The sequence below is a fragment of the Saccostrea echinata genome, unplaced genomic scaffold (genome assembly GCF_033153115.1).
Source record: "Saccostrea echinata isolate AGI-Se365-2 ecotype Australia unplaced genomic scaffold, CSIRO_AGI_Sech_v1 ptg000029l, whole genome shotgun sequence".
NCBI classification, from domain to species: domain Eukaryota; kingdom Metazoa; phylum Mollusca; class Bivalvia; order Ostreida; family Ostreidae; genus Saccostrea; species Saccostrea echinata.
The window spans coordinates 44,267,080-44,284,677 of record NW_026889778.1 but is presented as its reverse complement, the minus strand read 5'-3'; the positions used below and the strand labels follow the sequence as shown (position 1 = coordinate 44,284,677).

Below are 17,598 nucleotides of genomic sequence, written 5' to 3'. Positions count from 1 at the left end.
GTCTTAAGTCTTATGCCTTACGTTGACTTTAGAGAGATTTCGAATCATGTGCGAACCTTTTTTTTCTTTTCACATGCCTTAAAAACGTATGAAAAATATAATATTGAATATATCAATAATTTATTCAGAAAAATAAAGGAAGCAGATATGTAAAAGGTTACATATTTTTTGAAAAATGAAACTTTTTGTGAAATTTTAGAATAGAGAACTGTCTTTTTTAAGAGCGGGGGATTGTCGTCGCTTTGTACGCCTCCTTTCTTAAGGGTTCCAAATGTATCTATATAGTATTGTATATCTCACTTAGCTTGAAATTGTGTGTATAGATTATCCTACACATTTTACTCAAGGCTAAAACATACATATTATAAGCTTTAATTTTATCTCAACAGCATTTCAATGGATTTTTTTTTCCAGACAGACAGAAAGCTATATAGTAAAAAGCAATGATCATTGGTAAGATTTTAATTACCTTTGATGAAAGTGAATCTCCGGGTAAATTACTAGCTGCATGTTCAAAAGCAGTGGTAAAGTTCCCCAACCCAAGGTAACACTCAGTTATGGAACAGTGAACATTCACGAGCTTGGTCTTATCATCAGCACTTTTAAGTGCTTCTAAAGCTTTTACATAATCACCTACAGCCTGTTTGAGCATTCCTTGTTGAAATGATTCATTAGCCTTTTGCAAAAAGAAATCAAAATCCTTTTCAACAGCATGTTTTCCTTCATCAAAGTCTTCAACTGGAGATTCTTTCTCGGTTTCATCAGGTGACATTGGACTTGAGGAAAATGACATATCTGAAAAAGGAAATGATACAGAATTTAAATTATCCAATTACATTTACGGTATAGAGTAAAACTAACCTACTTAGAATCAAAGTACTTACCATCAATATTTGTTACTCGATTTAATAATGGATATCGAAAATCTTCTGTGGTAATGTATTCTATCGGTTGTTTTCCGTCTGCATCTAAGAGATTAGGTGAACATCCCTTCTCAAGAAGAATTTTCAAAATATCTATTCCTTGTTTTTCATTTCCAATAGTGGCCTTTGCTACGATGTGTAAAACCGAGTTTCCATCTTTCTCAGTCTCATTTCTTTGCCTTTCTGTTTTCAAGTAATTTTCAAAACACCATTGCAATAACATAATGTTCTCTGAAAGGGGACGGAGAAGATATAATCATAAGAATGTCCTTTTCACACTATTGCATTTATTTTCCAGTATTTATTGTTGACAGTCTGGAGACAAAACATACATTGCAAGAGGAAGATAAGTGTATGATGGTGTATGAATTAATAGATAATAGCTAATGCCTCTGGATTTTTTAAATACGATGCAATCGAGTTATTGAGGATACCATTTGAGCCGTCCCATGCGAAAAGGGCCCCGTAAGGTAGAAATTTTCAAAATTTTTTTTTCACTGGATTATGATAGATTATAGTGTAAAATAACCAAATATAAAGTTTGATTCAAATATTCAGAATAATTACTGAGATATAGGGTATAAGAGGTTAAGAAAATGTTAAAATGAAGTTGAGAAATGACGTTCAAACTGACGCTTTTATATCCCTCTCAGAAATATATGAAATACATATTTGATTGAAAAAAAAACTTACTTTATCACACAAAAACATACATGAAAAATTTATGCATACCCCCCCCCCCCCCCCCATCCCGCTTTTATTTTACATGCAATATTTGATATAATTGTTTTCGCTAAAGCTATATATATATATATGCCGTATCTGAGCTAAAAAATGAAAATATGAGATTAAGTGTAGATAAACACGATATATGTTATTTACATTCAAAATAAAATTTTCATTGATTTTGAACTTGAATAATCTCATGTTTCCATAGTTAAAATGATTTTAAACTGTCTGTTAATTAAATTCGAAGTCGGTAAATAAATCGGTTATTGTTTTAAATTTTTTATATCTTTGAAACGCGATTGATTTCAGTTGTGTGATTTTAGTTAGTCTGAACTAATAAAAAGTACGTCATATATGACTTTAAAGTATATCTAAATTATACACTTGTTGTCGAAACGGTTTCATTTTATAAAGAAGAGGTGTTCTGGACTCTGTATAAGACAAAAATTACATGTATATTTTAAGAGTGTTGCCATTTTTGCTTGTCACATAAATCTTCATTTTGGTCATTAATAACATTCAATAATACACAACAAAATTTCTACTTTTCTTAAGTATAAAGGATAAGGCTTGCTTTGTGAAAGTGCAAGAATGTGTCAATCGAACGCGTCCCAAAATTTGTAGTTTCAATAATTTCCAGATAAAATAAGTTTTTATTATTATATTTCCACGTGAAATGCTATAATAACATATAAGTCATGATATTATACAGAAAATTTGAGAAAATATTAACTTCAAATATGTGCCTATGTCCCTTTAAATAATAATGTTATAAACTCGCCACGTTATGTTATGGGCCTACGTGAATATTGCTCTATACGCTTCAGAGAAAAGTAAACATTAAATAAAAAAAACAAACAAACAAATAAAATATATTTGTTTAGATATTTTACAGGCTTGTATTTTATTTATTTGTAGTTTATGAAAAAGGTTTTTTTTAATTTTAAAAAAGAATCTGTAAGATAAGACTGATAACATTGCGTCTTCCTTGTTTGATAACTTTTTATTCATAAGGATAATTTTTGTTGTATTATTCATAACTTAGATGAATTTATGAAAGAAAGCTTAAAGGGCGGATACAGAAAATTGATCGGCAAGAGGGGGAGGGGGGTTAAAATTAAAATGGTTAAAATTTTCTGACAATTTAAAAGAATGAAGTTTGAGGAGGTTTTCTGACAAATTAAAGGAAGTTTGAGGAAACGGGAGGGGGCAATATGTACCAACACTAGTAAACATACATGTATTAATTGTCCTACATTGGTAGTTATTGATACAGGCAATAATACATGCCGAGACAATCCCTTCCCCCTTTCACGTGGGTAATGTATGTTTCTTATGATATAATGCATATTAGACCATCTGTCAAAATTGTTTGAATGCCCTTTTCGAGCGGCTAAAAATGGCCCGACTCTCAACTCCTTAAAATTCTGCATTCATATTAAAATTTTCGGGAGGGGAGGGAAGAAGTTCTCACCTATCTACCGACCCATTTTTTTCGTTGAGAGGGCATACAAACATTATTTTAAAGTTGGTCGTATTCCCTGCAATATTGGCGTAAACCGTCACAATATTTGCACCGCCTATTTGCACTGCTCCGACTTATAAGCGGGTCAATATTCGTATGTCTTGCAGTGAACATTTAACCTCACAAAAACTGAGAATGAGTATATAATGTTCATAATATCATCATATCCTTATACATGTACGGTCATTATAAGTTCAGAATATATTTTGAATTTTTTTGTTTTGCTTTGTTTTGTTTTTTGTTTTTGGTCACACTGATTCATCATGTAACCCCCCCCCCCCCCTTTTCGCTAAATTTCGTTTGAAGAAAAAAAAAAAATCAAAAGCTTAGGCCTACATAGTCTTCCATTCATTTTGTGGCTCTCAAAAATTGTGGATGTATGACCGCTTCGTTTGGGTCTAATAAGATGTGTCGTTGATCGGGAAAGAGGGAATGCTGGCAGTAAAATGAGTGGCGCTGCGGGCCGGAAGTAGTAGTGCCTCTTCCCGAAATCACATATTATAAATACAAATCCAAAGTAACGAGCAAATCACTTTCCAAGTTTATTAAAGTTTTTAGCGATGGACAACATTCAAGAAATACACGAGGGGACACAGATGGAAGTGGCCAGTAATGGGCCTCCGAACTGACACCTACAATTCAGAAACTGGTATATAACAGACTGAGTTCTCGAATTGAGTGATAAAATGACATGTATTGAGTAAATAACAAAGTCTTTGAAAAGCTTACATAAAATATGGACATGAAAGAAGTTTAAATAAAATAATTACTTGGATGTTTTTATATATAGGGCATTAAAAAGTGTTGAGGGCAATCTACTACAGCCTGTCCCTTTGTAGTTCACAACCGTTATACAGAAAGTGTCACTAATAATCATGTAATTTGTAGTCCAGGAATAAATAAAAATTTGTAATTAAATTAATAAAAAGGATATATGTTTTTTTTAAAATATTCAAACTAAGATTAATTCAAGAGTCAATTTTGCACTGTAATAGAAGTATTTATCTCAGATTTAAAAAGAAATCAAATTTTCTTCGCTGACACTAACAACCTGTCGTTTCAGGCTCGTAAAATTTTGATATGTTGCACAAGTACCGTATCTATGAAACGCCCTTTGACCTGAGGTCTGATAAATTTGTACGCATTGGATATTCTTGTATAATATCTACTGAGTAAGCTCTTGTGGTATCGCCGACACTGCTGAGCACTGTCATTTTAGCTCAATTTTCTTTTGTTGAAAAGGGATTACGGAAAACCCTGATAAAATACATTTTTATGCCCCCGGATCGAAAGATCCCGGGGGTGTATTGTTTTTGTCCTGTCTGTCTGTTTGTCTGTTTATCTGTTTATCTGTTTGTCTGTTTGTCTGTCTGTCTGTTGTCAACTTTAACCTTGCCCATAACTTTTGATTGGTTGGAGCTATGGCTTTCATATTTCACATGTGTATTCCTTGTGACAAGACCTTTCTTTGGGTACCATCATATTTGACCTTTTGACCTTGACCTTGGAGTTTCACCCACTTTTGCAAAATTTTATGAGACTTTTACCTTGGCCATAACTTCTGAACAGTTGATGCTTGGGGTTTCAAACTTCACATGTGTATTTTTTGTGATAAGACCTTCCTTTGGATACCAACAACTTTGACCTTTTGACCTTGGAGTTTGACCTACTTTTGCAAAACTTTAACCTTGGCCATAACTTTTGAACAGTTGGTGCTAGGGCTTTCATTCTTCACATATGTAATCCTTGTGACACGACCTTCCTTTGGATACCAACCACTTTGACCCTTTGACCTTGACATAGGAGATTGACCTACTTTCGAAAAACTTTAACCTTGGTCATAACTTTTGAATGGTTGGTGATAGGGCTTTCATACTTCACATATGTAATCCTTGTGACAAGATCTTCCTTTGGATACCAACCACTTTGACCTTGACCTTGACATTTGACTTTTATTTAAAAAACTTTAACCTTCGCCATAACTTTTGAACAGTTGCAGCTAGGTCTTTCAAATTTCACAGGTATATTCCTCGAGACAAGACTTTTCTTTGGGTATCAACATTTTTTATCGTTTGGCCTGGATTTTGACTTCCATTTGAGAAACTTTAACCTTCGCCATAAGCTGCCATACGGGGGCATCAGTGTTTCACAAACACATCTTTTTTTTTTCTTTCTTTCTTTTTTTTTTTTTTGAATTTTTTTCTGTTTATTGTTAACTTGTCATTTTAAGCTCCCCCCCCCTTTTTTTTCTGAAAAACGTTGCTACGTACATGCCTAAAGAAATGCCCAAATATGGTTTATTAAACAAAATAAGCAGTCATTCTTTCCATTTAACAATTCAAAGATAAAACTGAACTTATTGCAAACCTTCCTACACAAAAATGTATTTAATTTCGTAACCTTTAATGCAGACAAACAATGCATCTTTGTAAGAAATTAAAATAATAAATAGATGCAATATTACAGGGAAATAAATCTGTATTTAATCTTTCAGTTTTAATTTCCCCATATTATGTTTTTGAGGTTTTATAAATAATGATGCATTATTTACTAGGAATTAAATGCAGGTATGTTGTATTGGGGGGGGGGGGAGGTTCCATAGTACATAATATTTCACTGGTAGTTGATTGATATATAGGATGAAGATGTTCTCTGCATGGCTAATTGCACCCACCTCTAACAACTCCACCCCCATTTTTGTAGCAAAGTCAAATCTTCCCATATTAATGCATAAAAAAAAATCTGGTCATTCTTTTTTTCGTTTGCAGCATTTACTTTTTTCTCATTTTTTCCCCGGTTGATCCAAAAACTTCAACAAATGATACTAGATTTTATTCTCAAATTTCAAGAAATATACACATGTATCGTAGCAAACACATTAGTCTCGCTCAACCAGAAGATAGGCTGTCTCCGTAAACAGCAAAAACCGACGATTCTCTACTTGAATGAGATAACAAAACATTTACCCGTAAATGACCGCGACGAAGGTAAATCGTCATTTATCGCCTTTATACACACAGAATAAATATTGTTTTGAAAACAAGAGGTCCATGGGCCACATCGCTCACCTGAGTACATTGGCTAGGCAAAAGCACAAATCAGTTCAGTATTGAAAAGATTACCGGGGGGAGGGCTTGAATTTTAAACTACCTGATGATGCATCTATGTCAATATAACAAATGGCTTTGTTGAACTTGAGAAGATTTTTATAAAAAAATTCCCATATATTCCTTTGTAAAAATTTGATCCCCCATTGTGGCTCCTCCCTATCCCAGGAGTCATCATTTGAACAAAATTGAATCTACACTACCTGAGGATGCTTCCATATCAAAATGACTAAACATGATTTTCTGTTCTTCAGAAGATATTTTGCTATATGTTCTTATGTAAAATTTTCGATCCTCCATTGTGGCCCGACCCTATCCCCGGGGGTCATCATTTTGATATATTTGAATCTACACTATCTGAGGATGCTTCCGTATCAAAATGACTAATCATGGCTTTGCAGTTCTTCAGAAGAAGATACTTTCCTATATATTTCTATTTAAGACTTTGATCCTCAATTATGGCCCCACGCTACCCCCCGGGGCAGGGATGGGGTCAATTACTTTAAAAGTAATTAATTAAATTACAATTACTTTGACTTTTTCTTCAATTAAATTAAAATTAAATTACAGGCTTTCTAAGATGTGTAATTAATTAAATTACAATTACTTTGCAAAAGTAATTGATTAAATTACAAATTACATTTTTAATTTTTTTTGAAAATTTTTATAATCCTTGTCAATGAATATACAGAACATCATTCATCTGTATGTAAGATCAGCCTCTGCACAAACAATACAAGAAATAATAAGCTATATAGGCATTGTGTATTTTGTGGTTTCATCTATAACTTTTATTTACTAAACGTTAAAGAACTATCTGAGATCAGTTTGAAGCGCAAAACCTACATGTACATAAATTGCATGGCTTATGATATTTGATTAAAAGTGGGTATTTTAATAGAGTAAAATGAGTCGCAACTGTAAACTCTCTAATTAAATATTTCCTTTGAAAGTAACCTGAACATCCTAAATTGTTATTCATGGTAAACATTTTTACTTCAAAAATAATAATAGTACAGAACATAACTTTTTCAGATACAAAATTTATTCATTAAACATCTCTTCAGATGTTAAAATAATTATCAAATTGAAAGATTTTCTTTTCTAAAGCTAGCGGGGCATTTTTAATTGAAATAATTATCTCCATTGGTTTTGTCTTCTAAATCTTGGAATGAATACTTCTTTAGAGTACCCGGGTTGATTTGTTTTGATTGCAATTTACAGCTGTGATTTGGTGGGCAATTATCTCTTTCCAACAAGAGAGAACTTAATTAATGACACACACAATCCTTTTCTTTATTATTGACCAACAACAAAGATTCAAATATAATAAATGTGTGTTTCATGACTGCATGAAAAGTTGGCCTAAGAAGGGTGGTACAAAATTTTGATAAACATAAAATAAAAAAAATCAATTTTACATAATGATTAGAAAGAAACTAGATTATTATCATGAAGTCCATCATTTATTTGCTCGTAAACATTAACTTACGATTTTGTATAACTGAAGGATTGAGAATATGTTTTACAGTAAAATAAAAGACAGTAAAATGGGGAGGTAGTGGTGACAATATATCATGAATGAGTATTATATAAAGTAATTGAATGTAATTGAAAAAGTAATTGAAATTACATGGTATTTTTTCAGTGTAATTAATTAAATTACAATTACAAGTAATTGAAAAAATGTTCAATTACAAATTACTTTCAATTACTTCAAAAAATGTAATTCATTACAGTCAATTACAATTACTTTTTTCAATTACCCCATTCCTGCCCCGGGGTCATAATTTGAACAAAATAGAATCTACACTACCTGAGGATGCTTCCACATAAATATAACCAATCAAGGCTTTGCTGTTCTTGAGAAGAAAATTTTCCTATATATTTCTATGTAAAACTTTGATCATCCATTGTGACCCCAACCTACCCCCGGGGGTCATGATTTCAATAAACTTGAATCTACACTAACTGAGGATGCTTCCATATAAATATGACCAATCAAGGCTTTGCTGTTCTTGAGAAGTTTTTTAAAGATTATTCCTATATATTTCTATGTAAAAATTTGATCATCCATTGTGGCCCCTGCCCTACCCCGGGGGTCATGATTTGATCAAAGTTTGAATCTACACTACCTGAGGATGCTTCCATATAAATATGACTCATCATGACTTTGCTTTTCTTGAGAAGTAGATTTTTCCAATATATTTCTATGTAAAACTTTGATCGTCCATTGTGGCCCCGCCCTACAGGTACTCCCGGGGGTCGTGATTTGAACAAACTTGAATCTACTCTACCTGAGGATGTTTCCACCATGAGTTTCATTTTTCCTGGCCCTCTAGTTCTTGAGAAGAAGATTTTTAAAAGATGCTATTAATTTTTCACTAATTCTTGATTATCTCCCCTTGAAAGAGGGCGTTGCCCTTCATTTGAACAAACTAAAATCTCCTTTACCCAGGGATGCTTTGTGGCAAGTTTGGTTGAAATTGGCCCAGTGCTTCTGGAGAAGAAGTCGAAAATGTGAAAAGTTTACAGACAGACGGACAGCTAGACTGACGGACAGACGGACTACAGACAAAATGTGAGCATAAAAGCTCACTCGAGCTTTCAGCTCAGGTGAGCTAAAAATCAGATGTTTTCTCCATTAAGTTTATGCTTTACGAAAAACAACCTTTTCAAACTTCATTTGATACATGTAGAGGTGATCAAAATCTTAATCGCATACATATAAACCTACATGCTGGGAACGGTTTAAGAATTTTTTCATTTATTGTAAATTATTTCACTTCGGTTACTATGTATTTGTGTAAAAAAAGATGTGTACATGTAGAGATATATATCAGTTATGTTCATGTACAGTCGCTTTCAATGTATGAAAAATCGGATAAAAAAAACCTACACCTGATTATATCAGCAAAATTTAATATTCAATATTAAAAATGTCCATTTATATGGAACTTAGCTCTAAAAGTTCATTATTCCCCCCCCCCCCCCCCTGATATTTTAGTGGCTCTAAATGATATAAACAACAATGAAAATAAGGTGATAGAGCTCAGGTAAAAATGTTGAAAAAATATAAGCATTTTATGATGTTATCTTTACTAGCGTTTTTCTTATTATGACGTCAAAATATATAAGGGCCCTTTTCGCATGGAACGGCTCCTTTTAAAGTGATAGTGAAAGATATTGTGTAATTATCATTTCAAATTAACGCTCATAGTATAAAAGAATCTGTCTGTTATATTTCTTTTTTTAAGAACATGATGCACAATTTTTTATAGAATTCGAATGTCCAATCAAATTTATAACCTCTTACCTGTTTCTAATGCAATCTTCACTCCTACATGTACTATTGGTATTTTCAAATATTTCTCTATTCCCTGCACAGATGCTCCATTTTCAAGCAATACCTTTGCAAGTTCTATCCCATAATGTTTCAAACTTTCTGTAGACACATCCCCCAAAAGCTTTCCAACTGGTACTTTCTGTGCGGAACAGTTTGATGCAGATTTATCTAGGCTACTTACTGGTCCGTCGTGTATCCCAGTGACCAATAAACTAACGCCTTCCCAGCAATTCTCCTCGGCTAATTTCTGAACAACAGCTGTTTGTAATTCTACAGAGCCCGCAGTTAAATGTGTGTATTGCTTAAGTGTATCCGATAAAAATTGTTTTTCTAAAACAAGCATTTAAGTGTTAAAAGTTTCACCGAATATACATTGCTTTAAATATTAAAACAGTAAAGAAATTTAGATGAGGAAAATAACAGGTTCGCACACATACACACACATACACACACACACACACACACACACACAGAGAGAGAGAGAGAGAGAGAGAGAGAGAGAGAGAGAGAGAGAGAGAGAGAGGCTTGTATTGGTATATGTACCTTATCAATAAACAAGAAGTCTAAGGACCTTAACGGTCACCTGGGTACCATACAACCGTTTAACGATCCATAATATGGAATAATGATTTTATAATAATATTATAAAACAAAGAAACTGATGGATTTAGTTGTTGCACAAAACAAAAAGAATGCTATGATAAGTTCCAATAAAATTAGATAGTCTGGTATTCAACAAAAATCAAGAAGGTAGATTGTTCCACTCCTGCTCTTATAGCCATGCATTTAGTTTGACTGCCAATTTTCCAGGAGCAGAGAAGATTATTTTCAAAGATTTTCAAAGAATTTATGCACTCTCATCTTACTACATGTATCTGATGAAGAGACACCACCCAACACAAGAAACAATAACCTAGGGACCGTAAATCTTATGATCTTAAAAGAGGCACCTTTTCTTATCATAACCAGGCAATTTATTTGTTTACTTAGAAGTTTTGATAAAATTTAAACATTTTTACTATGTAAGCAATAGGTCTATATCTTTGCCCAAAACTCCGGAAACCCTATCATGAAGCCACGAATTAAATAATTTGACAGCAGAACCCAAGCTCATCATACCCATGCATTGAGTTTGCTAAATACCCATGCCAGAAGAACAGAAAAATTATTTTTGAAGAATAAATGCATTTTAACCATTAACTATATGTTCCCTTGGACCTTGCCTGAACTTCATAACCTCTTAGCAGGAGCTATGAATTTCACAGTTTTGGCAGAGGATCCAATGCTGATCATCAACATGCAGTTGGTTTTCTATTTTTTAACAAGAAGCAGGGATGGTTTTTTAAAAAAAATATGCATTTTCTCTCTATGATCTTAAACAGAAGAATTTTAAAGATTTTCCCCCTATGTATTCCTATGTAAAACTCTGATTTATCATTGTAGCCCCAACCTACCTAACGTAAATTTGAACAAATTTGAAACTACACTACCTGAGGATGCTTCTATATCAATATGACTAATCATGGTTATGTTGTTCTTGTGCAAAAGATTTTTTCAAGTTGATTCCTATATATATTTTTTGCAAAACTTTGACCCTCTGTTGTGCCCCCAACCCCTGAGGGGTCATTATTTGAACACACTTGATTCAACTATACCTAAGGATGCTTCTGTATAAATATGACTAATAATGGCTTAGTTGTTCTTGAGAAGAAGATTTCAAAGATATTTCCTATGTAATGGTATGGTCAGGTTCTTGCAAGGGATATATAGGTTTTCATTTTACTCTTTCTTAGTTATTGATTGTAATGATTATTAAGACAGCTCTGTCTGAGGGTATATCACACAGTACTTAAATTTTCTCTTATCTAGAGATGGGGACTGGATAAGGTACTACTTGCACCGTGTTTCTACCCTAGGTTCCCATTGATAGATAGGACCCAGTTTTCTCAATTTTCTTCAGATTTACTAAACCAAGAGCTAAACATCAATTCTCTAAGATACTTGAGGAAGCACATAAGTATTTCATAACTTATATTTATAACTTTTATACTTTCATTTTGCTCTTATCCTTAAGGTTTTCCATCCTCTATCCTTAAATATCCATCGCATACATAATACTCTGAAATTGAGTTAAAGCATTTTACAGTAGTAAAGGATTTACTGAGAGAAAGTTTCAAAAATGTAATTAACTAAGCATTAAGTACTTAACAAAGATTGCATTGAAGTCTATGGAGCATTTAAAAAAAAAATTCAAAAAGAAAAACATCAATGAATACTGTAGTTGAAAAATGTACTAAAACACATTTGAAATAGAATGACAATTAAAATGATTTTTTAAGCAGAAGAGTTTTTTAAATTGATTTTTTTTTTTATTAAATTAAAACAGAAGGAGATAACTCTTACCAAATTTCAAGGTCATAAATTAGGACACATCCCACCTTTACATGCTAATAGTAATAAATGGGAATTATGTCTAAATGTACTGAGTATTCAACACCTAACATCTGTTATGTAGTCAATTTCATTGAATCTTTTGCTGTTAGGATGGAATACCTTAACTTTATTAATGCTGATTCATCATCCAAATTCTACAGCTACCTTCTGAATGCCTGACTTTCTGAACACTTTGCCTTATATACCCTTAGGCTAGTCCATTCCCAGGGTTGTCAGGTCATTCCACTATTTGAAGTCTTCAATGTGTTTTACTCAAATGCCCCTTAACCATTACACCTATATATTCCTATGTAAACCTTGACCCACTGTTGTGGCCCCGCCCTACCTCCAGGGGTCATGATTTGAACAAACTTTAATCTACACTACCTGAGGATACTTCTATATTAATATGTCTAATAATGACTTGGCTGTTATTGAGAAGAAGATTTTTTAAAATATTTCCTACATATTCCTATGGTAAACTTTGAACCCCTGTTGTGGCCCTGCCCTACCCCAGGGGTCATGATTGGAACAAACTTGAATCTACACTACCTGAGGATACTTCTGTAATATTATTACTAATCATGGCTTTGCTGTTCTCAAGAAAAATATTTTTAAAGACATTTCTTATGTATTACTATGTAAAACTTTGACCCTCCTTGTGGCCCCGCTCTACTCCAGGGGATTATGATATGTAAAAATTTGAATCTAGATTATGTAATGACGCTTTCACATAAATTTCCTATTTTCTTTCCTAGTGGTTCTCGAGAAGAAGATTTTTAAAAGATGCTATCAAATTTTCACGAATTCTAAATCATCTCTCCTTGAAAGAGGGCACGGCACTTCCTGTGAACAAACTTGAATTCTCTTCACCCAAGGATGCTTTGTGCCAAGTGTGGTTGAAATTGGTCCAGTAGTTCTTGAAAAGAAGTCGAAATGTGAAAAGTTTACAGACGACAGACGACGCCAGCCACTCTTTGATCAGAAAAGCCCACTTGAGCCTTCGGCTCAGGTTAGCTTAAAACCCACCATGATGCATGGGTCATGAATTTCACAGTTTTTGAAAAGGCTTTATTTCTTATTATAATACATGTAATGTCAATAGTTTAAGCAAATTATGTTTCAATATGGCTCCACTCAGACCACTGGAAGAGGAGGTGGCACAGCAATTCACAAAATTTGTTTTTGTGTGTCCATAGAGGCTATATACCAACATTTATTAAATTTGATTTTCTTCTGTTTATCCAGAGATCGAAGGAACTGAAAATGTTGTGACGTTAAAGGACAATGCACGACAACGGACGAAAACAGAAAGCAATAGGTTTCCTACATTGCAAATGACTCTGATGTCCTAATTACAAAATTAAGTTTGTTTCAAAATATCGAGCACTGTCATGTTTAACAATTGGCTGGAAATATCGCAAATATCAGTTTATGAGGTATGTTTATTTGATAATAAATATTTCATAATATATCTTATGTACATGATAACTGATACCTTAGATAACAAAAGTGAAATAATTTTTATAGGATTAGTAACGTAAGTTATCGGATCACTTATACATGCATGATGAATCATCATATATTTTATGTACACTAATATTATCATATATATGCAATTGTTAGATACAGATTGTTAAACAAAACTTGGCAGTTGTAAATGTAATCAGTTTTGATTGATTTATATTATCTGTTACATGACATAAAAATATACCTTTTGGTGACCGATGAGCAACTAGAATATGCACTATTTTTATTAAAAATAGACATGGCTCAACTGCGCCCAAGTATCCTTGAATAAGATATTCCAAAGCTTTATCGAATTTCTCCAGTTTTTTCATTGCATTAGATGCACACCAAAACCCCTGAAGAAAATGCATGAATTTAATATAATTATATTATATTATCATATGTATCTCAGGACTTGAGCAAAAACAGGATATATGTAACTGCTCAAATTATAAAAGGAAAAGTAAGCAAAATATATGATTAGAGGAACCCATTTCTTCTTTATAAAATAAACTTGAAAAAATTGTGTCCCTGTTTACAAAACTACAGATTTATATTAAATGCATTTTTAAAAATCCGTATCGGCTTTGACCATAAAAAATTAAAGCCATTCTAGATCTGTTTTTATGATGCAGAAATCTTAATATCAAAAGTAAGAACCGTATGTATAGTGGTTAAATTCAATTTTAATTATGAAATGTACTTTACATAAAGTACTAAAAATTGAAAACATCTTCAGAAATAAAACTAACCTCTTCGGTGTGATTTTCAAGCATGACATATTTTATAGAATCATAAAGAGCCTCCTCTTGTTGTTGCACTAGGGTTGCTAATATTACTTTGAAACCAAATATTCTCTTAAAATCTTCCCGCAAGTTATGTTGTTCACACAGTAGTAAACATTCATTGTATTTTGCTAGGGCACATTTATTGTCATTGCGAAAAAGAGCACACTGTGCTTCCTTTTCTAAGTTCTTAATGTCTTCCATTATCAGATCTTCGTTACCATAAACATTTAAGGAATTTTAGAAAATAGACGTCTCTCCCAAATTCTCTTCAATATCTACAAATTTAAAGTAAACAAGCGAAACAATAAGCAGATCAACACCCCCCCCCCCCACCCCCCCCCACCCCCATTGAAGCTCACATCCTTAAATTTGATCTTAAAAAGTGTAAATGTTTGCCGTTCCTCTTTTAAATACATACAATATATTGTCACTGCATAGTGCATTACTGAGAAATCCCATAACAATATTAAATTGCATATGGTTTAATTTAATATACAGCATAAATCTAAAATCTATAATATTTTCATAATGTCTAAAAAAGAGGCCCAGGGGCCACATCACTCACCTGAGCATAATGGCTAGGAAATGCAGAAATCAGTTTAGTCTTGAAAGGTTGAAAAGTTTAAAAGTGGTTCGGGGGGGGGGATTGAACAAATTTGAATCTACATTACCTGAGGATGGTTCCATTTAAATATGACCATCATGGATTTTCTGTTCTTGAGTAGAAGATTTTTAAAGATTTTTCCTATGTATTCCTATGTAAAACTTTGATCACCCATTGTGGCCCACCCGACCCCCAGGGTTCATGTTTGAACAAACTTGAATCTACACTATCTAAGAATGCTTCCATATAAATATGACCAATCATGGCTTTGCTGTTTTTAAGAAATAGTTTATTTTTAAAGATTTTTACTATGTATTCCTATGTAAAACTTTGATCGCCCATTATGACCCCACCCTATCTCCGGGGGTCATGATTTGAACAAATTGGAATGTACACTATCTGAGGATGCTTCCATGTAAATATGACCAATCATGGCTTTGCTGTTCTTGAGTTGAAGATTTTTAAAGATTTTTCCTATATATTCCTATGTTAAATTTTGATCGTCCATTGTGGCCCCACCCGACCGCTGGGGGTGATGATCTGAACAAATTTGAATCTACACTACCTGAGGATGCTACCATATAAATATGACTAATCATGGCTTTGCTGTTCTTGAGAAAAGATTTTTAAAGATATTTCCTATATATTCCTATCTAAAACTTTGATCGCCCATTGTGGCCCCACCCGACAACCGTGGGTCATGATTTGAAAATCTTGAATCTACACTACCTGAGGATGCTTCCATGTAAATATGACCAATCATGGCTTTGCTGTTCTTGAGAAGATTTTTAAAGATTTTTCCTATATATTCCTATGTAAAATTTTGATCGCCCATTGTGGCCCCACCCGACCCCCGGGGGTCATGATTTGAACAAATTTGAATCTACACTACCTGAGGATGCTTCCACATAAGTTTCATATTTTCAAGCACAGTGGTTCTTGAGAAGAAGATTTTTTTAATGATGCCATTAATTTTTCAAGAATTCATAATTATCTCCCCTTGAAAGAAGGCGTGGTCCTTCATTTGAACAAACTTGAATCCCCTTTACCCAAGGATACTTTGTGGCAAGTTTGGTTGAAATTGGCCCAGTGGTTCTGGAGAAGAAGTCGAAAATGTGAAAAGTTTACGGACAGACGGACTACAGACAAAATGTGATCAGAAAAGCTCACTTGAGCCTTCGGCTCAGGTGAGCTAAAAAAATAAATGTTTGTAAAATGAGTGGCCTGCCTTTAACCAGAAAAAAAGAGGAAAAAAGTCTTATGCGCTATTTTTACCTTATTGATATGTAATCATGCTTACCTTTCGTTGATAAACTTGTATTGTAAAATTTATGTTTACCTATGCAGATGTACTGGTTTGCACTGTTCTCTGAATGGGGTATATTTGATCGATGTCAAATTCCATTTACATCACTGGCATTTGTTGAGTTTAAAGACTTTTATAAATACGTAATGCCGATCGATTTGTTCTGCTACACACTGATTTAATAAACAAGAGGCCCAAGGGCCTTAACGGTCACCTGAGTACAATACAACAATTTAGAGGATCCATAGAGTATTAAAATGAAATGAAAGGTGAAGCTTTGTTGCCCAAAAGCAAGAAAAATAGGGTGATCAGGATCAACAAAATAATTAGTCTACTGTTCATTAACAGTTCATAAATTAGGTTCTAATCTGTTCACAATATATCACTATCACCATACAGTATATTAACAAACTATCAGTGCTTTTGTACTATTTTAATTCCTTGTTGTAATCTCTTACATTGGCCTCTCTTGGTCTTTGATGAACATTTAATAAGACAAGTTATTTTTGTCTCATTTTTATTTATTTATTACTTACAAGTCTACGTGATCATTAAAACTATGAAAATACTTTTTGTATTATACAATTAAAATTCTTGCATAATACTCTTATTCTATTAATTTTTCAAGTACATTATTTACAGTGATTAATTATCAAAAGTAAACGGCAAAGGGGAATAACTCCTCTCAGTAGAATGCAAATTAATTGAGCCCTGGCTAGGACCAGAACACTTGACCAAATGGTCCAGATGTTCAAAAATCTGGTAAAAATACCCTTCCTTATTACAACTTTTACACTTTTTGCCTCTGATATGCCCAAGTGCAGAGAAGATTTTTAAAGAAATAATGCATTTTCACTACAGATTCACTATATTATCAATAGAGCCCCCCCCCCCCTTCACCACCGAGAAACACCACAGCCTCTCACCCTGGGACCAGAAGTTTCAAGTTTGCTCATCATAAGTAATCACTTTGTTTAACTGGTTAACATTAAGGAGCAAACAGGATTATTTAATAGAAATAATGCATTTTCACTACATTATCAACAGCCGCACCCTTATAACAGCACATCTGACCCAGGGGTCATGCAATTCACTACTTTGGAAGAAGCACTCTTGCTCATCATAACTGTATACTTAGCTTCTCTGCTTTTTAACCAGAAGCAGAAAAGAATGTTTTCAAAGAAATTTTGATTTTTCACTACATAATTAATAGAACCCCCCCCCCCCATTTGACCAGAACCCTTGACCCTGGGGCCATGAAATTCACAATTTTAGAAGAGGCATCCTTGCGTATCATAACAATGTACTTAGTTTGTTTAAATAGTACC

At 33.4% G+C, this 17,598-nt stretch overlaps 1 protein-coding gene across 1 annotated transcript; it reads right to left on the bottom strand.

Moving 5' to 3' along the window:
* Positions 1 to 342: 342 nt before the first annotated feature.
* On the bottom strand, positions 343 to 14,589 carry LOC133194291 (uncharacterized). The gene is made up of 6 exons (XM_061330275.1): positions 14,325 to 14,589; positions 13,778 to 13,928; positions 9,601 to 9,960; positions 885 to 1,154; positions 470 to 795; positions 343 to 348 (listed from the first exon to the last, which is right to left on the bottom strand). The coding sequence occupies exons 1-6, from the start codon at positions 14,559 to 14,561 to the stop codon at positions 343 to 345; spliced, it is 1,350 nt and encodes a 449-aa protein (XP_061186259.1). The 5' UTR covers positions 14,562 to 14,589.
* Positions 14,590 to 17,598: the final 3,009 nt, after the last annotated feature.

Coding starts and splice junctions, on each gene's coding strand:
- LOC133194291 (XM_061330275.1), bottom strand. CDS start 14,561: ATGGAAGACATTAAGAACTTAGAAAAGGAAGCACAGTGTGCTCTTTTT. Junction 13,929..14,324: donor TTGAAAATCACACCGAAGAG/GTTAGTTTTATT, acceptor CATTTTCTTCAG/GGGTTTTGGTGTGCATCTAA. Junction 796..884: donor TCGAGTAACAAATATTGATG/GTAAGTACTTTG, acceptor TTCCTTTTTCAG/ATATGTCATTTTCCTCAAGT.